Raw genomic sequence first — 24,001 nt, 5'->3', positions numbered from 1 at the left:
GATACTATTCATCGATATCAATCTCACTTGCAAAACTATCCCATAATCACACAAGCTACCATATTGTAATGTATGATCACACCCTAATTTCTGAATACACAATTATTGTTAGTGACCGTAGAAGGGTGGTTAACTCGCAAAACCTTCTTTTTGGTAATATCAACACTTTTATGCATCATGATCTTTTTTATTTTTTTATGGGGGTTTGAGGACTGTATTGCAACCATTAATCGATTTAAAATGCTATCTTTGGAATAGTTTATTGTTAATCAGTTTGTTGATAATTTCTTATTGGTAATCTGACCTGGTGGCATGCATGCAATTGTTGGTACCTATGTGATACTTGATGTAAGGGGTACCCCTTTATATACTTTTAATCAAATTCTTTGCTTATGAAAAAACTAGGTAATGAGAAGTTCCTAGACGTTAAAGCTTGCTTGGGATTAACTATTTTTACCATTCTTCACAAATTTGAAGACATACACAACAATTTGTTTATCTAAAATAAACATATTTAATGAAAAGTTATTTTCATGATAATAAATAATATATGAATGTTAAACTAGGGCTAGAAGTAGAATATGATATTGCTGTGTTTACACGTAAACAAAATGGGGAATGTGGAATTGAATTGAATGAAAAATTGAATATAATATTGAGGATGGGGTGAGAGCATAGCAATAGCAAAAGCAAAGCCGAAAGAAAGAAAACAAACATAACATAGCATAGTTAATTAATTGAAATGGCAGTGATCATGACCAAGAAAGCTTCGTGTGTGATTTTCCTAGTCTTCTTCTTGGTGGTTGTTGCTGTTGCGGCCACAGGAGGCGTCCAACAAACAACTATTGATTGGAAGGTTTGCATCATCTGGTACAAAGAGTGTATGACCAACCCACTCAGCGGTGCATGTTCCAATTTGTCTTCATACTTCACTCCACGAAGTGAAGTCATGAAGTAATATTATTATTATTATTATTATTATTATTATTATTATTATATATATATATATATATATATATATATATATAATAGTGTGAGTGAAGTGTCTAATTAACAAATAAGTATATATCCTCTATCTCTATCTCTTTTGATATGGTTAGAGGATATAATTTACTTTTTAATTTTTATATATAATATATGTTTTCAATGAATGGAGTACGGTTCAGATAATTATAACTAGAACGTTGACCTGTGCTGACGCACGAGTTATATTGTAAGTAAATTCTAAAAAAATTTTAAAAACTTTTATAAAATGGCAATAGAATAAGTCATATAATAAATCCTTACTACATTAATCATACCATGGGAACGGATTTTAATTCAGATGAATCATACAAACAACGTAATTTATGATATGTTACGAAACACTTCTCAATAAACCACATTTAATGTTACATCAATATCTTTCACCATTGATTTGAACTTTGGCACCAAAGTTCTCCTAACAGTCGCATATGCATCCTCCCAACCTACATAAGATTACACAACATAATTTAGATCACTAACGAATAGGCAACATATGACTGATTGACTACCAAACAAATATGTTTAATTAATTTGGTGTGCATTGGACCTACATTAATAAAGTACATGGTACATGTCCCTTAAATGATACGGATAATTGAATATTCATTGTATCATCACACATGAGAAAAGAAAAAAGGGAAAGAAATAATTGAACGGAGTTGGTGGATAATCGAATATAAAGTGAGTTGCTCATTTTATATAAGCCAAATCTATATTTATACACCCTTAATTTCATACACAATCATTCAACATCTTATTTACTTTTTATATTTTTTTTTCATAACATTAACATAATCATTTTTATTAAATCACTATCTCTATTTCTTTGTATCACAAGGTCACATGAGGTGCATAGATGCATATAATTAATTGAGAAATTATATTTACATAACTATTTTCAAAATAGTAGGGGCTTTAGGAACTCCTTTGGCACTTGATGAAGTAACTAGCAAGAGAACTTTCGGTCATTATGCTAGAGTTCTAATAGAGGTTGATCTAACATTAGAGATGCGTGAAAGAATCCTAGTTGAAAGGAAGGATTTTGATTTCTATGTGGATGTTGAGTTTGTAAAACTTCCTCCATTATGTAACTCACATCAGATTGTTGGACATTCTGTTAAGAATTGCAAGTATCAAAGTCCCAAAGTGCAGCCTGTCATTAAGCCTACTGCCTCAAATGTTGAGAAGGTTGAAGCCGTGATCATACCACCTGCAGGTACGCTAAAAAAAGTGATAGATTACAATACAACTGTTGTAGAAATAGACCCGCTCATTCATGATATAATAAGGTCTAGGGAAGTTACAAATGTTAGGTTTGTGGGATTAAACCATGAGGAAGAGGTTCCTAATATCTCTGTTGGAGTGGTTAGTGAGCAAACTTTGCAGGTTGATGATTCTGTTCTGGCTGAGACACTGAATGATGACCAACGTCACAATATATTTCCGGATATGCTTATTTTTGGCCCTTGGGGTGACGCAATCATGGATGCGGATTATATTCAAGATTCTCCTTCAAGTCAGGAGGACTTTGGTAGATCTATGGTGGTGACAAACCCTAATTTGTCAAACTTTAGCTCAAATGTAATTCACGACATGCAAGTTTTAAGGCTAGTTCCTAATGATGCCCAATAAGTTACGGAATTTTTGAGTGAATCCTGGTCTAACATGGCTCAAAATTATGAGAGTGTTGATTTGGGTGGAAACACAAATCAACCATTTCAACTGGTGGTTCCGAGAAAGTCAAAAAGAAGGTTAAAGAAGCAGCAAACCGAGGCTAACAAAGGATTCAAGGTAGGTGCTTCGAACCGTACCCCGCGCTAGCTTGTTGGTCTATTGTTGTTCCTTATGCTTTTATTTTGTTCTTTTTTATTTTAGTTTCTTATCTTCCTCTTTTTTGTCGAGGGTTTTAGCTTTAGTCCCCCCTCTTTTTTTCTTTTTCTTTTTTTTCTTTTGTACTTTTCTAATATTATAAGATAAGATTAGGGTGTTGCAGCAGGTTACCCCTCTGCATCCCGTCTTTTGCTTAAAAAAAAAAAACTATTTTCAAAATAATTTTGTGATAACCAATTCTTTTCTAAATAATAGAGAGAGAGAAGAAAAAGAGTAAAAACATAAGCTATCCCAAAAACAAATATGATGACAAAAATTTATCAAATTAATTTTCCATAACAAATAGGAGATCAAAATCCCTGATTGGTTAAAACAGGGGGACTCACGTGCCACATACGCTTGTAAACACACGACACGAGTTGCAAAACCTGTCTACCTACGAAGTCATCAAAGGTTATGCACTTCAGTTCATGATCTGGTCAGGTCATCATGGATTCAGTTTCATCTTCTTCTTCTTCTTCTGCATCCAACAAGACATCATTATTAACATTAGAAGAATGGAACGGTTCATCTCCCACTAAACTCTCTAAAACTTTCACTATCAAAGCTTCTTCTTCCTCTTTCTCCATTCGAAGGTTCTTCTTCTTCCTTTCCCTTTCACAATTCCATTCTCAATTATTCTTTCTCCTTATTCTTCTTTCTTCTTTAACATTTATTTATACAGATCTGGTGCACGCTTTACTCATGTTTGGAGACGATTTCTTCAAGCATTTGTTCCTGAGGTAAGCTTCAATCATTATTATTTATTAGAAAATATGGGACATGGTTTTACACTGATGTCTAATTGGAATTGATAATTGAGTAGTTGTTTTTAAAAAGTGGTTATAATCAATGCTTACATGACAAGGTGATAGGTATTATTTATTAGATAGATGATGCACCGTCAGTGTAAACTAGTTTTTCACTGACATCCAATTAGAATTGAGTAGTTATTTTCAAAAAGTGGTTATAATCTATGCTTAAATGGCAATATGGTATGTATTTATTGGATGATACACTGACGGTGTAACTAGTTTTTTTACACTGAAATCCAATTAGAATTGGGTAGTTATTTTCAAAAAGTGGTTATAATATATGCTTACATGGTAAGATGATAGATATGTATTGGATGACAGTGTAAAACTACTTTACACCGTCAGTGCACCTCTGTTATAGTCATTATTATTATGGGCACACACTGAGAATGTAAAATAGTTTTACACTGACGATTTCTTCAAGCATTTTTTCCTGAGGCAAGCTTCAGTCATTATTATTTTATTAGATAAAATGGGACATGCACTGACAGTGTAAACTAGTTTTACACTGACGTCCAATTAGAATTGAGTTGTAATTTTCAAAAAGTGTTTATAATCTATGCTTACATGGCAAGATAGGTATTTATTGGATGATGATGCACCGACCGTGTAAACTAGTTTCACATTGACGTCCAATTGGAATTGGGTTGTTATTTTCAAAAAGTGGTTATAATCTATGCTTACATTGATCAAAGTGTAAAACTATTTTACACCGTCAGTGCACCTCCATTGAACTCATTACTATTATGGGCACACACTGACAATGTAAAATAGTCTTACACCATCATCCAATTAGAAACCATCAATCTGCATGTCATACAACTAATGTCAAAATATCTTTTGATTTGGCGGAATACAAGATGTTTATTGGATGGCAGTGTAAAACTATTTTACACTGACAATACATCTTCTGTTTTCTCGGGTAAAAACATCAGAATTGTGTATGAAACTGCAGAATACTATGCTATTGTTCTTTTCCTTTATGTTAAAAGGGTTTCTCTTTTTCTTGTTATTATTGATAATATTCAGGGGTTTCCAAGCAGTGTTACTCCAGATTATGTTCCATTTCAAATTTGGGATTTACTGCAGGTAATTATTAAATTTGGGATTCACCAAAACTAGAGTAAATCGGCATTTCCATCATTGAAATTGTAAACGTCGAGCAATTTAGTTCCTAAAATTAATAATGTAACAAATTAGTCTCTTAAATTAAAGAACTTTGGTAAGTTTAGTTCCATCAAAATATTTCTTTAGTAAATATCTATCACAACTAAAAACTAATGAAAGACCTACATATCAACTTTAATAGTCCATTACCATATCAAGACAAGGATAAAACCTTCAGAAATGTGGCGCTAAGTTTGGAAAAATGACGAAATTGGCTGATGTTTTTAAGTTTAAGGGACTAAATTGCTATTTCGCAGATTTGTTTGACAGACACTTTCAATTTCAATTACTAAAATGCTGATTTACTCTCAAAACTATGTCTGTTATTGTTGTTGAGTTAATCATAGATTGATTGCTGCAGGGCCTGTCTACGTATATTAGGACCATGCTTTCTACCCAGGTAAGACGTGTTTTGCTTTATGTTTTTTCTGTTCTACTAGTTTTAGTAATACCAAGCTTAGAGTAGTGTATGAGTTGTCAATAAAAGAAAATCCCTTTCAGGCTCTCTTGAGTGCTATTGGAGTTGGTGAGAAATCAGCTACAGTCATTGGTGCCACTTTTCAGGTATTAACTAGTATTTTTTTGTTTTTATTTGAGTCATATGTAGACCGAGACTTTAGATTGAAGTCTTGTTCGGTGTCCAACATGTGTATCGTTACATTCAATTACTTCCATTTTTCAAAGTATTATCAATGCTGACTTGTCAATGTGAGTATCATGTCTGGTATCCGTATCAGTGCTGCATAGGTAGTGATTGAACCTCAGTGTTTTATGGTCGGGCTTGGGGGAAGAAGCCTCAAGTTGTTTGTGTTTTGTTTTTTCATACATTTTCTTTCTTCAGTGTTTCTTAGGCTGAAATGAAATGTGTTGACGTTGAATGTTGAAACTATTTCCAGTGGTTTTTGAGAGATCTAACTGGCATGCTTGGGGGAATCTTATTCACATTCTACCAGGTCTGTCTCCAATAAAAATATAGTTCTTATTAATTTTTAAATAAAATAAGCAGCGATGACTTTGTATGCTGGTTTAATTTCCACTCAAATGATTCTGAAATCATGTCATTTTAACTATTTCTATTTATTTCATATGCTGCAGGGATCAAATCTTGATAGCAATGCTAAAATGTGGCGTTTGGTTGCAGATCTCATGAATGATCTTGGTAGATTATTTGACACTCCATCTTTTCATAGAAATTTGTGTAGCCATTTTGTTTATGAAATTTTTCTCTAATATATAGACATAGGCCAATAACAGCTTAACTAGTTGAGTGTTGGTTTCAGAGTATGTGTCAAATTTTGAGGCTAACATGCGCACCATTCTCCCCTTACATCAATCCATTCCATATTAGCTGCACTGACACATTTGATGGGATTTATCAATCAACTAACAGTACTAAAAAGTATCTAGTAATATATTATAATCGAGCTTGTACTATAAAAAAGAACAGAACACGATCCTAGTTATGAATTAGCAGTTTCTTACAAAGCTTTTGTCTCTGTTGAATATGATTTCTTTGTTCTTAACTGATCTGAATACTGACACAGATTTGCATTAATTTAAAACTTTGATTTTGCATATTCTACATAGAGCTCAGGATATTCTCATCTTGGTATACATTTATTGATTATTTGTTTTTCACATTGCAGTCTTTTTATCTCATATTGATCTATTATGGTTTATAAACTGATTGCAGGTATGCTAATGGACCTCATTTCACCATTGTTTCCATCAGCATTTGTTTTTATTGTTTGTTTAGGAAGCATATCAAGATCTTTCAGTAAGTTCCAACATTTCTATAAGTTCAAAAATAAATTGGTGACATGATATCATCAGTCTATCCTTTTTATTTATTTATTTATTTATATTTTGTCTCTTTAAACATGATTTGGAACTAGCTGGCGTTGCAAGTGGAGCCACTAGAGCAGCTTTGACTCAACATTTTGCTCTTCAGGATAATGCTGCCGATATTTCTGCTAAGGTATAAATAAAACTTTAGCCATGTTGCGCTTATCATATAAGTGCTTTTGTATAAGCTGTTAGCAAAGGATAAAATAAACTCACACCATTTTCATATAGGCTATCTTAAAGAGCTTATGGATTCCGTAAGCTTTCACAAACAGTATCACAAGTGTTTATATTAGTAGATAGGTTCAAATTAGCCAATCCAAACAATCCCTTATTTTAATTGTTTATTATTAGCTGAAATGAAGTATTTTATTTAGTAGGGCATGATATATAGATATATTTTGACTTGTTAACATATTTCTATAGGAAGGAAGTCAAGAAACTGTGGCGACTATGATTGGCATGGCACTGGGAATGCTTGTTGCTCGCATTACCACTGGTCACCCACTAGCAATTTGGTTTTCTTTTTTGTCTCTGACTCTGTTTCATATGTATGGTATGTTTTCAACTTGTAATTTGTTTTATGCATTCCTTTGCATTTTAGAATTGTGAAGAAAACTAAATGAAAATGAATAAATGACTCCTTGGGCCCATGTACCTCATCAAGTAGTAAAAGGAGGATATATATTGATGGTGTTGGCATGTTCATAGCGATCTAATTTGTCAAATTTTCTTACTGGTTTTGTAGACAAATTAGTCCATTTGTTTCTGGTTACCGGACAGGTTGCAGATGATATTATTTTGTTTCTTTTTACCGACCAACCGATGTCTTGGTCTTGTTAAGTATAGCCGTTGGTTTGTTGTATGAAGAAAGATTGTATTTCTGTCATGTTTATTAGTATCTTATACATGAGAGTTGTATCTCTTGATTCAATACTAACTGAACCCAATCAATACGAATCCCTAGTGCGTTTGTATCTATTATGGATATAAATCTCATATGGAATCCTGATTCATTATAATGGATCACAAACTAATCTTAGAGTAGTTGGGAACTTTTTTTTTCTTAACTTTATATTGTATGTCACTTTTTTTCTTTTTTCATTTGATTTACGAGTTAAATCTTCAATTATTTCGAGGTTCATGTTTGATATATCAACTTATAATTTTGTTATGTCACTTTTGTTTTTTACAAACTTTTATAATTTTTATTGGTGATGTATCTTAAACAATGTGAATCTCGATTTGATTACCTTGCAAACTTAAACTCAATGACTAGATTCTACTAAATCATGTTCTTGACAATATCATATTCTCGACAATTGAAAACAAAGTCTACTCTCATTAAATTAATCCCATTTTCTTTATGAAGTTAGAGATCTCGTAATTTATATGGATGTCTTGGTCTATACTGAACATACCCACCCTATCCCTAATACACAAGCTGATTCTAAAAACCAGCATCATATATGAAAACTTGATAATGTGAATGTTGTCTTTGTTCCAATGTAGCAAACTACCGAGCTGTTCAATGCTTGTCATTGAACTCTTTAAACCCTGAAAGGAGCTCTATTCTTTTGCAGCGTTTCATGGAATCCAGACAAGGTATTCTCTGTTTCCACTTTTCATTACCATTTTATATTCGCAATTTATCTTGGATGTTAGACTTGGACCACATATTCTTCTGTTTATAATCTTGGCACATAAAATCAGCTGCATCTTAGAACAATTTTGTCACATCAAAATCATTATATTCATAGGATGTCTATTTTTGGTGTTAAATTTAACCCCTCCTAAAATCGTCTCTAAAAAACAATGTTGGCTTGATAGAGTTAGGACCTCTAAAGCACCGAGACAGTCACGAACACCAGACACAACTGACATGTTAGCGACCATAGTAGTTTTGAGAAAATGGAATAATTGAATGTAACCACATGTGTCAGTGTTGTGTCTGCACACCAACATGTGTTTAACACCAGACATCCGTTCAATGTGAAGTGTCGGTGCTACCTAGGTTAGGACCCTGTCAAAGAGAATGTGATTTTCCAATATTGAAGCTAGCTTATTATGTTCTCGTTGTCTCTATATATTATATATTATATATTAATGCCTGCTTCTAAACTTTTTGCCAGTTCTCTCCCCTAAACAGGTCTCTCCACTGGAGCATGTTTTACCGATACAACTAACCTCGATGAGTTCAAAGAAGGTTAATTCCTTGGATTCAAAAGTACGTCTAGGCACAAGGATTTCTTCATTTGATGAAATGGAAATGTAAGTTGCTAAAATTTTGTCTGTGTCCCTGTCCTAGATTTTTTTTCTGTTCTCTATGCATCAATTATGATTCTTTTTGTGTCATCGTTATTTGCAAACAAGGCCCCAAATGTAATCTTTACAAATTTAATTAACATTACTTAGCACTTGCTCTTTTTTATCAGCACTATTTGCTCAAAGCATAAGTTGTCCATTATTAATTTATTATGGCTTCATTATAGTGTGTTAATATCTTTGAAATGTCATTCATAACACTGACTTAGAAAATTCTGTGTTACACCAACAGTAAGGAGCATTTGCTTTCTTTAGCATCTTACTACGCAAAAGGTTGATTTCTCAAATTATTTTAACTATTTGTTTTCCACTTTCCATTTTAAGTCTTAAAACCTTATTTCGTTATCTTGTTTCTTTATTTAGCCAAGTACATACTAGTGGAAAAGAAAGGAATCATCGACGTTATTGTTCATAAAGATTCAAGTAGTGCTGATGTCCTAAAGTCATTTATTCATGCTCTTGTCCTCGCAAATAATGTTTATAAAGGAAAATCTCTGCATTCAGACAGCCAAATGTGGATGGAAAACCAGTATGAAGTATTTATTCAGAAGGTACATATATTTTATTTAGCTTCTAACTCATGAGAGCTTTTCAAATAAAACTAGTTTATGGTTCTTAATGAAAAATTCCTTCGATATTCCAAGATGCCTATGAAAAAGTTAAATAGGAGAGTTCATGAGAAAATTGTGATGCTAAAAAACTCAGTTATTGTAAGATTGTTTTGATATTGTTCATTTTATAAATTTTGTTTGAACAGTTTACACAAACTGACCGCATGTTTGGTACATACAGCTCAAGTCATTAGGGTGGAAAACAGAACGTCTTCTATCATCACCTATCATATGGAGGGCAAATTGGATACACGAACCGTCCGAAGAAAAAATCGACTAGGTTTATCTCCAGGTCTGATACATTAACATTGGTCTTAAGGCTCTGGATGGATTGAGTTAAACTGTTGTAAAGATTATAACACTTCTTATAAAGGGACTTAAGTCTTAAGCAAGTGAGGAAAATATGTCGAAAATAAGAAATGTAAACTTTTTATGTGAAGACTTTTCATGAAATAGATATAGCAGATTCTTTCCAAAAAAAGGGACATAAGATGTAATAGAAGAGGTAACATTTTTGCCCATTGGGAATGCGATGACTTTTAACATTGACCACTGTATAAGTGGTCCATGGTGGTCTATGTTTTGAGAACCATTGGATTGATCAAACTCACCATTATACTATGATATTATTGGTATACACTTAACTTGATTATACACATACTCTCCTTTAGTCTCTTCCCTTCTCACCTCCCACATTCTTTCTTCTTTGCTCAAGACATCCACCATGGGAGAGCCTTGCTAACCACCATTAGCCACGCTGCTGCTGCAACAATTAAAGGTGAACAACATACTTGAATGGAACAACAGGTACACCCGAACACCATCTTCTACCGTTATTAGTGTTTGTCCATGTTATTGGGATTGGATAGATTCACACAACAAACACGAGCCTCCTTTCCTTGTAGTCGTATTGTAGCTAAGATACATAACACATCATTTGAAAATGGGTAAAATTTCCAGACAGTTCTTTCATTTTTGTTACCATGAAAGAAAAGTATACGAGTCCAAGCATTTAGAGAGAGGTGCTGGTTTTGATCTCTAGTCCCCATGTATGAAAGGTTGAAAATAATGTGACATATCACTAATAAAATGGACAGGTTTAATAGCGGTCCATGTAAAAAGTCACCAAATAAGAATGTGGAAAAATGGATGAAACTAGAAAATACTTGGCTAAGCTGTATATCCAAATCCTCCTATATAAACCTTGAATCAATATTTGAACCGCAAAATATTAAAACGACCAGTAAGTTTTTACTTGGTTTACACTTCAAATAGTTTGTTTCAACACCTTTCAAAGTTGAATGAATAGTTTCCTTTAAGTTGCATGATCATTTTCGGTGCCCAGACGATGCCATGAGCACGGCAACCGCTGCAATGAACATAAGCAACATGCTCCCAAGCAATGTATATGTTCTCCTTGATGATTTTCTATACTCACCAAACAAAATAACGCCCCAGAAAGTGCTCACAAGTGGAAGTGCCTGCACAAACAACACTTCTCAAATACCAAAATATGCGTACATTTTTGCTTATATTTAAGTCCAAATGGAGTATCTGAATAAAAATATTTATGTACAAATTCTCCTCACTGAAAGAAAAGTTACGTGCTGACATGAAAAAAAAAAGAGTAAAAACTCACTTGAACAGCATCTGCTGCTGCATATCCTGCAGCTTGACCTCCCATAAATTGAAGGCCATTCCCAAATCCACAAAGCAGACCAGCCAACAATGCCCAGCCTCTACCATTCCAATCTCCCAAATAAGCTTTCAATGACGACTTAGGCAAGTTCAAGACAGGGTGGTAAAGGAAGGTGATGTTTAGAATGATGGCAACAACGAAACAAGAAACTGAGAAATAAAAGAAGGCAGTGTAAACACTCAAATGAGGAACCCCTTTCTTTAAAGTGTGCCATTGGTCATTGGTTGCCAAATTGAATGCTGGTGAGAATAAAGAGAAGCAAACTCCTGCAAAGAAAGTTATAGCCAACCCAATGAAAGTGCTCTTTCCAAATACCTGCAAATGGTTTAACACAACGGTGTTATCATAACATCACCTGTCATTGTCTAAATCATAGTTTTAAATTGTTGTCTGCAACTGCAAATGTATTATGCAATCAAATTGCAACTTCAATTCAGCCGTGTTTGTCTGCATTTCTCTACAATGTCGAGAATCGCAGAGTAATTACACGATTGTAGTTTTAAACTTTGGTATCATTGTTTGACAACAAAGTGAAATTGTCCGCGAAAATTTCAATGAGGAATAATGACTTGCCTTAATGGATCTTTTTTTCTCAAGTTCTATAAGAAATACTGCAGTTCCTGCTTTGGCTTTGTTTGCAGTTCCATTCTCTAGATCCTTTGAATCATCTGTTTATGTAATAAAGATCATTAATAGGCAACATTTATCAGATAAGATAATCTCACAAAATAGAAAACCAAATATTGTTACCTTTACTCTCTTCATTCAAAGTAGATAAATTAGTCCCCCTGGAAAAATAACATATTTTGGTGTGATTAAAAAATAAGACATTATAGTCATAAACCAAGACAAAATCAGAAATGATTAAGAAACTATAATAATTATTCCAAACAAAATCGTGAAGCATTTTCTTATCTTTTCGGATTTAACTTATATACATCGTCAATGTAAGATTTTTGACTGGAAACGTAACTACTACTGAAGTCCGAAATATGATTGGTTGTGATATAATGACAGTGTAAAACATACTGAACTACATCTTTATGATGACTTGAAAGCTTAGCCTGATTATCAGCAGTATTAGATGAATGAACAGCAGAGCCTAAACAAACTGCAACTAAAAAGCAACCAACTCCTGGAAAAAGAATCTCAGCTTTATTGATTTTGTCATCCAAAAAATAATTCAATGTTGTGCCTGTGACAAATTCAACAAAGTTAATTCAGTAGAATTCAATAAAGAAATTGTTGCATAGCTTGTTTAGTAATTTAACAATTACCTATAACAACAGTTATACTTGATGTGATAACTTCAACAACTGATAAACCAACAAAGGCCCAAGCATATTGAGTGGATAAATTTCCAATGCTAAGGACAACCCCACCAGCCATGGCAAATAGAACAGAAGGCAAGTTATCCTGCATCAAACATCACATATTCACATCAAACAATTACAGAGAAAGTATTAAAAAAATGTAAAAATTAATGACCAGATCGAAATATGGTTTATAACAAAACATTATGATTCCCTAGAAAAACAAAACATTATGATATAATTTAATGAATAAAGATATGTCGACATCTTTATGGTGTACACTCCTTTGTACCATTCTGAAAAATTTCAGTTAACCAAATATATGGTATGTGTGACCACATTTTTCCATTTGCGTGACCACTATTTTTCCAGAAAAAACGTGGTCACGCAACTAAAATGTGCGTGACCACTATTTTTCCACTTAGTTAACCAAATAAATTCTGGAAAAATAGTGATTACGCAACTACAAAAATGTGGTTACACTGACAATATATTTGGTTAAGTTAAATTTTCCAAATAGTAGAAAGGATGTACACATAGTGTCAACCTATCATTGCTGTAATTTAATCAATATGGTGGGTCTCACTTAGGGAAAAGTCTGAAAACATCAAGTTGTTACATTAAAAGTAAGTTTGAAAACATCAAAATGATACATTTCATACTATCCTCTTTTTATCGTTTAAAATATTTTAATACAAATAGGTTCTTATTTTCAAATATTGAAAAATATAAAAGAAATGGGTTGGGGGAAAACATGTCCCACAGAGAAGAAAGTGGAAAAACCTGTTTTGGATTCTCTTTGCCAGCTTATTTTTTCTCTCTGTTTTTAATTTGCATTCAAACTCTTATTTGGTTTGTAGGAAGGTGTTTTGAGGTTCCACGTATATACGGTAGGGGTTGTCACCGTTGAGTGTTCCGCATATATATGGTACCTCTATTTATTATTTTTCCGTCTAAATTTGTGGTTTCTTTACACATTTTTTGGCTTAATAAATTTGGCTGATTCAAAAAAACAGACTCTTATTTGGTTATAATTTGTGGCAAAAAATAGTTGGATGAAGGACTCTCACTCTGAACAAAGAGTTCTTCCTCTCTTTGGTATTATAAGCTGATTTCCATGTTTAAAGCTACTTGAAACTAAAAGATCTTCAACTACAAAATCTTCAACATCAATACACACCTATTCTTTATGTTTGTATATATACTAGTTCTCCCATGACCTAAAAATATCATCAAGTGCATGATATGCTCCCTCTTTCCATTTAGAATAAACATAGAAAAGATAATATTAAAACCTACCTGAGAAAGTTGAGACAAGAAGTTAGGATGATCAGTGCCTATTTGACCAAAGGTGAAAGCAATGATAACAGCCGCCAAGAGATTAGTGATGGTGTAGTCAAGATAGGTGTGCTGAGGAAGACGACCTCTCCTTTCCAATAAAGTCATCACAGCTGGCCATGTCCCTAAGAAGAACAAGGAAACCAGCATGCATACTATGGCACCTCCCCTGCTCTCTACCATATACATTTTTCAACTCACCAAGAAATTTCATATGACTTGTGACAAGAAATTAACACAATGAAGATATATGTACCAATACCAATTTCAGTATCTGGCTCCACTTGGATTGGGTTCTCGAGATCTCAGGTTTGAATCTCTTTAGTGTCAATTTGGGTGGGCTAATTTAAATAATTTAACTTCTTCAAAAAAAAAAGTATCTGCCTCCACTGTATTTATGACTTCACACATTTGAGACGTCGGTGATTGTTCGATCTAGATCGGACGAACAATGTTTAAACTTGTTATTTTAAATTATAATATAAAAAATTGAAATCTGAATTTTCGGACCGTCCGATCTAAATCGGACAACAAAGAGTATTTTGACTACATGAACGCGAAAGTTTTCGAGACAGAGGAATCTACTTTCAACCATGCACCAAAGCAAAATAAATTTTTCTATAACTATACAAGCAGCAACGTCATGTGTCTTTAAAGTTAATTATGTGTGAGGGACCAAAGTATGACTACGTCAATAGATAGAATCAAACATAAGTCGCATAAGATTGTGTTAGTTTTATAATAAGTAACCAACCATTGCTAGTTGTCTATTACCTGAAGGAAATAGATGTTACCTAGTTTAATGTTTTTACATGATATTCACCATTTGACATATTAACTTAATGTAGTATTGCTAAGAAAAGAGAACGACTTAATGTAATACTATTTCGGTCTTTTGACTATAAAGGAAAAAAACAAAGATAGGTGGTCCATAAACTTTAAATTAATTATATTATCTATAAAATAACGTTGAATTAATTTTTCTTGTCGACCAAGTTATTGAAGTAAAATATCTACTAGCTTTGTCAATGACTAATTTTTATCAGAGAACTTGGCTAGTCATATGTAATGAGATCTCCTCACCCAACTATATATTTTTTCATCCACAAAACTCGAAATCGGGATCTTGCTTGAGGAATCTGAGTCTAGTTTTCATCGAATTTAATCGTTTCTTTATTGTCGTGAAACACTTTTTTTATGGAATCGAGTTTATGTACTGCAATTACCTTTTTTTACATTAATTGCCCTTACCTCAATACTCTAATGGACCGGATCACCTCGTAGCAAGCTACAATGACGTATTAGCGGCACACGTTAGTGACTCTAGTGATCTCATCAGTGCCACTTGATGGCGACCAAACGCTTATCTGCAAACCACGTCAAATACAACTCAACAAAACCAACGAATTTCACCTTGAAACCCTAAAATCTGTCCTATATATATAGGGTCAAATGATAAAGTTTAAAAGTACATTATTTTGCATTTTGAACCCCTTATTTTTTTCTTGCACTAGTAACCCAAGAAGCTCAAGAACTCAAAAGTTTGAAATCCTAGAGCAGAGTCCTGGATCTACCATTGCTTTTGATCATAACCTAATTTAAAGGTTGAAATATTTGCAAGTACACTACTCTTCTAAACAGCCGTCGTCGTTCTCTAGCCTGCTACGACAACGTCGGCTGTTGATCTAAAGGTAGATAGTAGATTCTTCAAGTTTGACTTAAGAGATGATTAGAAATGCTTTCCACAATTGATTGTTGTTTTAACAAAATAAATAAATACATCCGCACCTTATAAATTGGTGTGTTGTAGTAATTATCCTTTTTTTTTTTGTAGTAATTATCCATGTGACTTTTACTTTTCATATGATGGAAATGAATGTGATATTGGATGAAGTGATGATGTATAGAAAATGCAAGTTTTGAATTTTAGAACAAATTTTAAGAATTGATATTTTTTATTTTATTTTATATAAATTTCGAGTGGGGTTCAAACCCCTGATACCACAAAAAAAATATAAATTTCGAGTAGTTTTACCTAAATATATTTTTTTTAGTTTATTCATAAGTTCTCTCCACCGAGGGTTTTTTTTATATACTGAAATGATTTTATTTTATATTTTAGGTTTTTTTTTTTTTTTTTTTTTGTAAGAAATCATATTTGAGGCAAGTTAAACACTGATTGAGGTATTTGTAAAAAAAAAAAAAAACCAACACTGATTGAGGCATGATAATTTCAATGTGGGTATATAAGTGAATGCTTAATAGGAAAAATAAAATTACTACTTTATTGATGATGTGGAATTAAAGAATGGTGACACTTAAGAAGAGTGGTTTATAATAAGTTGGGTTTTGTACTTTATTAAAATTGAGGTTAATTAAGTTTTTGGTTCCTATAAATATCTGCAGTTTTGTTTTTAGTTCCTATAAAAATAAATTTCATTTTTTAGTCCCTATAAAAATTTTGGTTGGTGCTTTTGGTCTCTATAAAATTTTACATCAGCATTTTTCGTCCCTATAAAAAAATTTCATCAACATTTTTGGTCCCTAAAATGCTTAAGGAAAATGTCGCAGGGACTAAAAAATGTGATTTTATTTTGTAGGGACTAAAAAATGTGATTTTATTTTGTAGGGACTAAAAACAAAACTGTGAATATTTATAGGGACTAAAAACTTAATTAACCCTTAAAATTAATATTAGATAAGATATGTGTAGAAGTCAAATATATGATATGAAGTACGAACCCCTAAAAAATATATACATAATTAGGAAGTGAAGTTTTTAAGAGTTTTTCTACTTGCACCCTAGTTAATCATAGTTGCACCCCAAAATAACAAGATTACCCTTTCATAAAATTTAATCTAAAACTAAGTTGAAGTAGGTCATATAAACTGAGTTTAAGTGTATATACTTAATCTCAGTTTAAGTAGGTTCATGTAAACTGAGTTTAAGTAGGTCATGTAGACTGAGTTCATGTAAACTAAATTTAAGTAAGTGTACCAACTTAAACTCAGTTTAAGTAGGTTCATGTAAACTAAGTTTAAGTAGGTCATGTAAACTTAATTTAAGTAGATCATGCAAACTTAGTTTAAGTGTACATCTAAAAGTTCAATCTTATTCAATGATTATACGTCATCTCAGTTTAAGAATGCACATGTAAACTCAGTTTAAGTAGGTTCATGTAAACTTAATTTAAGTAGGTTCATGTAAACTCAGTTTATGTAAGTTAGGTCATGTACACTCAATTTAAATTTAAGTAGGTCATGTAAACTCAGTTTAAGTAGGTTCATGTAAACTCAGTTTAAGTATGTTCATGTAAACTCAGTTTAAGTAGGTTCATGTTAACTCAGTTTAAGTAGGTTCATGTAAACTCAATTTAAGTTAACCTTGCCAATGTAAATTAAAACCGTAATCGTACAGTGCATCAGTGCAGTTGAAGGGAAAAAATTGAAACTAGCAAATAGAAGAAGAAATTCACTTACTTATATCCAATTGAGTATGGATGAAAAATATTTTGATTCACTCTTTAATTTTCATGGAGATTGATATTGAACATCAAATTGTTTGATCGATTGTGGGGTGAAAGAGGGTGAAACTCACAATGAATAAAATTAGGGTTTTAAGAAAATTTATATAAAAGGGCAATTTTGGTATTATAAAAAACTTTTAAGAAAATTTGGGTGTAACCAGAAAAACATGGGGTGTAAATAGAAAAACTCAGTTTTTAATTATTAATATTGAGTTATTAAAAATATAATTAGGAAGTGATGTCAAATTGAATTGTCAATTGATGTGAATTTTTTTGTGTATAATCAAAGGTTACAAAATAAAAGTGGCCAAGTGTCATTACACATGAATGCCTAAACAGGTAATATGTTCAACCACAAAAAATGATAAGAGAAAAAAATATATTGAAATATAATATTAAAAAATAAAGAAAAGATTTTCAACGTGAGTTGAAAGAGGTGTTTGTGAAAAGAGGTATGTACACAGTTTCTATACTAATTCAACATGTTTCAATCATCTAATCGATTAATTCTCCAATTTTAACCCTAATTCTCAAATTCTAAAACTTCAACTTACAACCATGTTAAATTCAATTTCAGAATCACATACTCAGAATTAGTCCCATCATTACCTTATGATTAATGATCGGCAGCCTCTCCTCTTTGGTTCTTCTCTTCTCTTGTTTTATCCCTTTTCTCCAAAACTTGTTTTACGTGAAAACTATTATGACCTATTTTCTCCTATTTATTTCCTCAACCCTCTTTATCTTATTTCCACTTATTCCACTAAACTCTCTAAATTCTCAAAACAGCCCCTCATCTCAATATTATTTTATTTTCAAATCTTATTCTATTAAATAATAAAAATAAGCCACTTAATAAATCAACAAGACATCACCAAAAAATCATATAAATCACATAAAATAGACTTTAAACTCAATAAAATAATCTAATAATTAAATAGGTTGTTACAACCAACAACTTCATTCTCCCTCTAGAAAACAGCAACCCACTATCCATTCTGCAACTTTGATTGATAGATCTTTTATCTTTTTGGGTTTGTGTTGTAGATTAGAATTGATTGATAGATCTATAAGTTTGTGGGTTTCTGTTGTAAAGTTTTATGGGTTTATGTTGAAGAAATTTAGGGATTGCTTTTTTGGGTTTACTTTTCATATGAAGAAGATGAACGATTTACGATACCAACCGTGCTTCTGGAATTTAGAGTTTAGGAGCACTTTTCTGGGTTTGTATTTCTGGATTTTGCTTCTGAAGATTTATAACGTTTTCATATGACAGATCTATAAGAACAATTGCTTCTGGAGTTTCTCACCCAAACCTTTTCCTTGGATACCATTTTTCATGAAATTGAATGCTTGCTTCATATGACGAAAAATGAATTAGGTGATTTGAAGATTAAAAATCAAATCAAATGATTATAGGAAGAAGAATGGGTGAAGAAACCCAATTCCTCCCATTCTCGTATGTCTTTTTTTTTTTTTTTTTTTTTTTAAATTTAATTAAAATATATATATTTTTTAATACTATAATTGATTTTTGAAATTTAAAAATTCATTTTTTAATTTTTAATCGCCACATCAGATGTTGTTGTTCATGGTGGTTGATACTACCTAAATAGTCAAGGGACCAAAAATGCAATTTAACCTATATATAACTTTGGTTTTGGTTGAAAACAAATATGCTTTTAATAGCACTTGATTAATTGATTAGTGAATTGCTAGTTTTGATCTAAGTAGTGCTTTCTCAAAAGAATAATCTAAATCCATTTGATTTAGGTTAAAACTATTTTACTTGGATCAATTACTTGCAATATCAATTCAATTAATCAAATTCATGTGTATTGGAATTTCAATTGATAATTAGGTTTATTGTGATATAGGTTTGGTTTAAAATTATGTATTGTTTTGTAATTACACTACTACATATATAAGATTTAGTAACACTTCAAAATTGTAACTAAATCAAAAACAACTGTTACTATTTAGATCTTGTAACATTTGACAAATGTTAGGTAAAGCCCATGTTACTAAATGATTTCAGTAACATTTGAGAGTAAAACTTGCAACACTTAAAAATTGTCTCATTTAGTAGCTAATTAGTAGCAAATTTGTAGCCAATCTATAGCTAACAGTTTAGGTTGCAATCGCAGAAATTCAGTTACATAAATGTTATTAATTTGAAGCTAATTAGTAGCCAATCTGTAGCTAATAGTTTTAATTGGAATTGCAGAAAATTTGTTGCATAAATGTTGCTGAATAGTGAAGTCTGGGTAGATCAATAGTAAAACACAAACAATTGATTCAATCTCAAATTCTTATTAATATTAAGATCACTATACACAAATTGCACTAAAAGTAAATAATACAGTCAGAAGAAAGACAGATGGGCCCGGCTCATTAAAAGGAAAGCAAAAAGTATAAATGTACATGAACTTAACAAGCTAAACTAACAATATGTTGGGAAGATATACTTAATTAAAGTAATGTCTCCATCTACTTCCTTCCTGCAATGAAGAACTCCAAAATATATACTTAACCAAGAGCCATTGTGCATCTATAATACGCACGAGGACAAGGGTTTCCTTTAGCCATTTTTTGTCCGTATTTTCGCCATTGGCATCCATCATTGATCTGCAATTGTGATCAATTAGTTAATCAATTCAGCTATAAGTAATCAATGATATAATTGAATTAGATTTCTATTATCGATGCACACTAATATACTATACCATGTGGGCTTCTGATCTAGCACGGACTGAGACTCGTGCTTTTCTCATAGTGGCTTCTGCATTGGCTTGATCAGCAGCGTTGGAGGGGTTTAATCTGGGAAGCTGACTTCGGTCCAAAAGTTGTACTAGTTCTGATGCGTCCGGATCAGGCTCTTTATGATTGTTCTGAGGTGTGCATGGTTCAGGCTCTTGCTGATCATCTACTTTTGCTGCTGGACCATTCATGAACTTTCTAGCCACCACACCATCTCCTTTCTCCTCAGCTTTTCCTTTGACAATCTGAAATGTAAAAAACATATCCATTCAGTTTCATAATTTAACAAACAAATTGTATATATTTGCACGTCCAAGCTCCTCTTGCAATTGCTCCGTCTAAAAATTTAACAAACAATTGTATATATTTGCAAATAAGTAAGTAGTAATGAAATTTCTGTAATTTGTTATAATTGATTGAGCAGCCATGATATATGTTAAGAGATTGACCTGACCTGTTCATGAACTTTCTATCATTTTGTCCATAGTAACTACTATCTTGAGGAGATATTTTAATGCCAGCTTGAGATTCTTCAATGAATAAACTGATCAAAGGCAAAGAATGCATAAGGTAAGCTTTTTACCCACATCTCTGAATAACATAAAAAAAAAGAAAAAAAAAGAGAAAGAATCATGCAATGAAAATAACAGCTGGCCTGACAATAACATGCTTATTTTTAGTTGCAGGGGAAGCATAGGTCATAGGGATATAAAAGCTGACACCAAAGAACCAACATTCATATAAGAGACAACCTCTTGAAATCAAAACATATTCCCATAACACAAATCAAAAATTAATTTGATCAGTACTAATTTCATAAATATGGTAAACAAGTAAGACCTTTTTAAAGATGTCAGACCATCCATATCTGCAAATCTAGAAAATGGAACTGTCAAGTCAGACCTCCAAGAACAGAGCTCCCCACCCTGTTAAACAAGTTGATTACCAGTTAGCATGAGGTGAAATTTAACTTTATCTATGGATTTGGTGCAAACAAATCCTTAATGGCGGTCTGGCTTAAAAAGCAGAAATCTAGATTCATGAACACTTGTAAAACCAGTTCTTGCAATTCATTTTTGTGATGCCATGGAGAGAGCATAAACAGAAAATCTCAAGGAAGATACTACTTTTTGAAGTGCATTGGAGTCATCTCTTGTATCAAGTTTATAATTGTTATCACAAGCATATGTTTGATTTTGGTCCAGTCATTGTTTAATATAGCTGCTGTAGCAGCTCTATATGCTCTTGCATAGATAAGATTGTAAAAAAGTGGTTATAGCAGCACTATATCATTGGTGCATAGCTAAAATTGAACAAATAACTTATTTTCCGTGATTCGCAATTGACATCACTGGGCCCAATTACATGCAGATCATGAATCTACAGCATTATCAAGTAAGAAACAACAACCATAGATAAGAAACTAACAATATTATATATAGGTGGACACAAATTTATTTGAGATTCATATTCCATTAAATGACAGAAAATAGCACTAAAATAATTTTGAGGGTCCACAAGATTGCCTATAAGACTTTGTGCAGCATCTCTGACATGCCTAAATGACACATTTTCAAAAAACAGTAGACCAACTAGTAGACTCCAACCACATGTAGATTCCATAGAAATGCCTGATAAATTGTTAGAACTTGTCAGCCGAAAGAAATTGCCAAAAGATCATGATTTTTATATCCTATTTGAATCACTAATATTCAATACATTCAATCATAATTCGGTTATTGACATGGGTATGACTTAATTTGAGAAACTTGCTTTGATTGATTATTTTCTTTAACTCAGATTTTTGCTTTCTATCAATTTTGGGTACATAGATTTGTCCTAGTTCTTCCAGATTAATTAATTTTTGCAAATATACTCTTTAGATTCCCTTTAATTCTTGGAGTTGAATTCAGATGTCTGAGACCTTTAATTTGTTATTGTTTTGGATAGTTCAAATCTTAATCTACAATATACGATACAGTTCAAATCTTAATCTACAATGAGCTAGATCGTTGCGAATGAAATTCACTTTTAGGATCTTAATCGATTAAGCTATGTGTCAAAAAATAAATAAAAAACAGCGCATCACTTAGCTAGAGTACCTCAAATAGTACTGGCTTTTCCTTCATCAGTCACATTGTCTCCAAGAGAATAAAACGCAGGAGGCAGTACCTTTCCAATACGCGTAGAACTTGAGAAATCGAACTCATACAGGTTGATTTCCCAATCACCCTTGTTAGGCAACAATCTGGAACTGCCCTGAATCAAAATAACTTCCGTTTTGGTCCTGCATCACCGTCAAACCTATATATTATTAACTGAAGGAAAAGAAGCAAAAGAAAGTATCCCATGCTGAGTGCTAAGAACAGAGTACAAATCAGTTTACTGCACATTATTTACATTTAACGGTGGGGAGCCTATTATTTATATATTTACATTGCGGGGAGCCTATGTTTATACATAAAGACGGGGGGAGCCTGGTATTTATATTATCTACTCCCTGACATCATCTCTATTCTATTTCAAATGCTATGCTTGTATCAAATTTAGCAAGTCTTTAGACATATACTTGAAACATACTGATAGGAACTTGAAACACTTTTTAACTCCCTGCCACCAATATTTTACCCTATAATCTGAGAAAATTCTAGTTCACCTATTTTTCCTCCTCTGCCAAGAAACAACTTTCCAACTTGTGAATTAAAAGCTCTACTAAGTACCAATATACAATCAGTTATATAAGCATACATAATGAGCATGTCTAAAGTGATAACATTGACATTAGAATAGAACAAAAGGGAATTTGAAAAGAAAAAAAAAAACACTTTTGGATTAACAAAGTCCAACATAAAATTGCAGCCTAAAAGAATTTAGAGAATTTAAAATTGAAGCATAGAGAAGAAATTAAAGGCAGTGCAGAAAGAGACCTCTGAAATCGTATCCAACACCGAAACCTCAACCAACACCAAAACCTGCAAAAAAAATTGCAAAACAGGTTCAAATTTCATTGAGACAATTTATCAAACACCTCCTATGCAACACAATAATACCTTGCAAGAGAAAATTTCACTGTCAAATTTCACAATAATACAACGAGGGAAACAATGCTGTCTTTTGATAGCTAGAGCTGCAATCCGAAGATCGATATCGTTGAATTGTTGATGTTGGACATTGGCGGTTGCCGAAATCGATGATTGTTAAGCTTCAGCTAAAGCAGAAGCATGAACAAATGAATGAATGAATAAAGAATAACAGAATCAACAAATTATAACTAAGAACAAAAACACAAATTATCACTTATCTCAAATTGAATTAATTAGAACAAAATCACGAACCCTAAGATGAAGATTCTACAACGAATGGAATGCTGATGAATCGAGCTATGAATTGACGTTGTGAATTGAACGAAGAATCGAAGTGATTATTCGAGGTTGTGAAGAGAGAAAGACATTAATGTGGTGAATAGCTCTGCTTCTGTGATCGATTTGTTGTTTGTGGTCGAGAAAAGAAAACTGAATTCTGAGAGGCGTGACGACGATGATGCGTGACGGTGGTGATGTGGCGGCGACAGTGGCGATTGATTGTTGTCATCGATTCATTTTGATCGGTGAGATTTTTGGTGAGAGAGAATAGAGAACGAGAGTTGAGTTATCACTGCAGTGTTGAGTTATCATTTTGATAAGTGAGATTTTGATGGGTGCTTTGA

At 32.6% G+C, this 24,001-nt stretch overlaps 3 protein-coding genes across 11 annotated transcripts; 1 reads left to right on the top strand and 2 right to left on the bottom strand.

The window, feature by feature from the left end:
- The first annotated feature begins 3,230 nt into the window (after positions 1-3,230).
- On the top strand, positions 3,231-10,250 carry LOC11423426 (protein root UVB sensitive 3). Of its 5 annotated transcripts, XM_024783880.2 has the most exons (15): positions 3,238-3,491; positions 3,581-3,638; positions 4,740-4,799; positions 5,239-5,277; positions 5,379-5,441; positions 5,774-5,830; positions 5,973-6,036; positions 6,571-6,654; positions 6,773-6,855; positions 7,149-7,278; positions 8,235-8,327; positions 8,855-8,993; positions 9,280-9,320; positions 9,411-9,598; positions 9,840-10,250. In XM_024783880.2, the coding sequence occupies exons 1-15, from the start codon at positions 3,346-3,348 to the stop codon at positions 9,936-9,938; spliced, it is 1,344 nt and encodes a 447-aa protein (XP_024639648.1). In that variant the 5' UTR covers positions 3,238-3,345; the 3' UTR covers positions 9,939-10,250. The 5 variants fall into 5 exon arrangements, 3 of the variants coding, with proteins under 3 accessions (XP_039690295.1, XP_024639648.1, XP_039690296.1); XR_003012210.2 differs by lacking the exon at positions 9,840-10,250 and having other exon boundaries at positions 3,232-3,491; positions 8,872-8,993; positions 9,411-9,512; XM_039834362.1 differs by lacking the exon at positions 3,238-3,491 and having other exon boundaries at positions 3,579-3,638; positions 5,225-5,277.
- Positions 10,251-10,594: 344 nt separating this feature from the next.
- Positions 10,595-14,235, bottom strand: LOC11436395 (ureide permease 1). The gene is made up of 7 exons (XM_003614048.4): positions 13,970-14,235; positions 12,635-12,773; positions 12,387-12,552; positions 12,108-12,145; positions 11,931-12,025; positions 11,298-11,672; positions 10,595-11,139 (listed from the first exon to the last, which is right to left on the bottom strand). Exons 1-7 carry the CDS (start codon positions 14,195-14,197, stop codon positions 10,987-10,989), a joined length of 1,194 nt encoding a protein of 397 aa, XP_003614096.1. The 5' UTR covers positions 14,198-14,235; the 3' UTR covers positions 10,595-10,986.
- Positions 14,236-19,904: 5,669 nt separating this feature from the next.
- LOC25494660 (probable WRKY transcription factor 31) lies at positions 19,905-24,001 on the bottom strand. 5 transcript variants are annotated; one of them, XR_003011984.2, is made up of 8 exons: positions 23,631-23,985; positions 23,346-23,503; positions 23,223-23,267; positions 22,398-22,582; positions 21,136-21,221; positions 20,750-20,839; positions 20,262-20,540; positions 19,905-20,163 (listed from the first exon to the last, which is right to left on the bottom strand). XR_003011984.2 is itself a non-coding variant. In XM_039834790.1 (3 exons), exons 2-3 carry the CDS (start codon positions 20,484-20,486, stop codon positions 20,065-20,067), a joined length of 324 nt encoding a protein of 107 aa, XP_039690724.1. In that variant the 5' UTR covers positions 20,487-20,540; positions 20,750-20,839; the 3' UTR covers positions 19,905-20,064. The 5 variants fall into 5 exon arrangements, 1 of the variants encoding a protein (XP_039690724.1); XR_003011983.2 differs by having other exon boundaries at positions 23,346-23,983; XR_005646423.1 differs by having other exon boundaries at positions 22,468-22,582; positions 23,346-23,983.

This window comes from Medicago truncatula, chromosome 5 (assembly GCF_003473485.1).
Source record: "Medicago truncatula cultivar Jemalong A17 chromosome 5, MtrunA17r5.0-ANR, whole genome shotgun sequence".
Classification (NCBI taxonomy): domain Eukaryota; kingdom Viridiplantae; phylum Streptophyta; class Magnoliopsida; order Fabales; family Fabaceae; genus Medicago; species Medicago truncatula.
This window is presented reverse-complemented; position numbering and strand designations above follow the sequence as displayed.

Excerpts from the sequence above, each read along its gene's own strand:
- LOC11423426 (XM_024783880.2), top strand. The coding sequence starts at position 3,346 with ATGGATTCAGTTTCATCTTCTTCTTCTTCTTCTGCATCCAACAAGACA. Across the intron at positions 6,655-6,772 it reads AAGCATATCAAGATCTTTCA|CTGGCGTTGCAAGTGGAGCC; the intron begins GTAAGTTCCAAC and ends ATTTGGAACTAG. Across the intron at positions 9,599-9,839 it reads ATGAAGTATTTATTCAGAAG|CTCAAGTCATTAGGGTGGAA; the intron begins GTACATATATTT and ends TGGTACATACAG.
- LOC25494660 (XM_039834790.1), bottom strand. The coding sequence starts at position 20,486 with ATGAATGGTCCAGCAGCAAAAGTAGATGATCAGCAAGAGCCTGAACCA. Across the intron at positions 20,164-20,261 it reads CTAGATCAGAAGCCCACATG|ATCAATGATGGATGCCAATG; the intron begins GTATAGTATATT and ends TCACAATTGCAG.
- LOC11436395 (XM_003614048.4), bottom strand. The coding sequence starts at position 14,197 with ATGTATATGGTAGAGAGCAGGGGAGGTGCCATAGTATGCATGCTGGTT. Across the intron at positions 12,026-12,107 it reads TTTGAATGAAGAGAGTAAAG|ATGATTCAAAGGATCTAGAG; the intron begins GTAACAATATTT and ends TTACATAAACAG. Across the intron at positions 11,140-11,297 it reads CAGCAGCAGATGCTGTTCAA|GCACTTCCACTTGTGAGCAC; the intron begins GTGAGTTTTTAC and ends TTGTTTGTGCAG.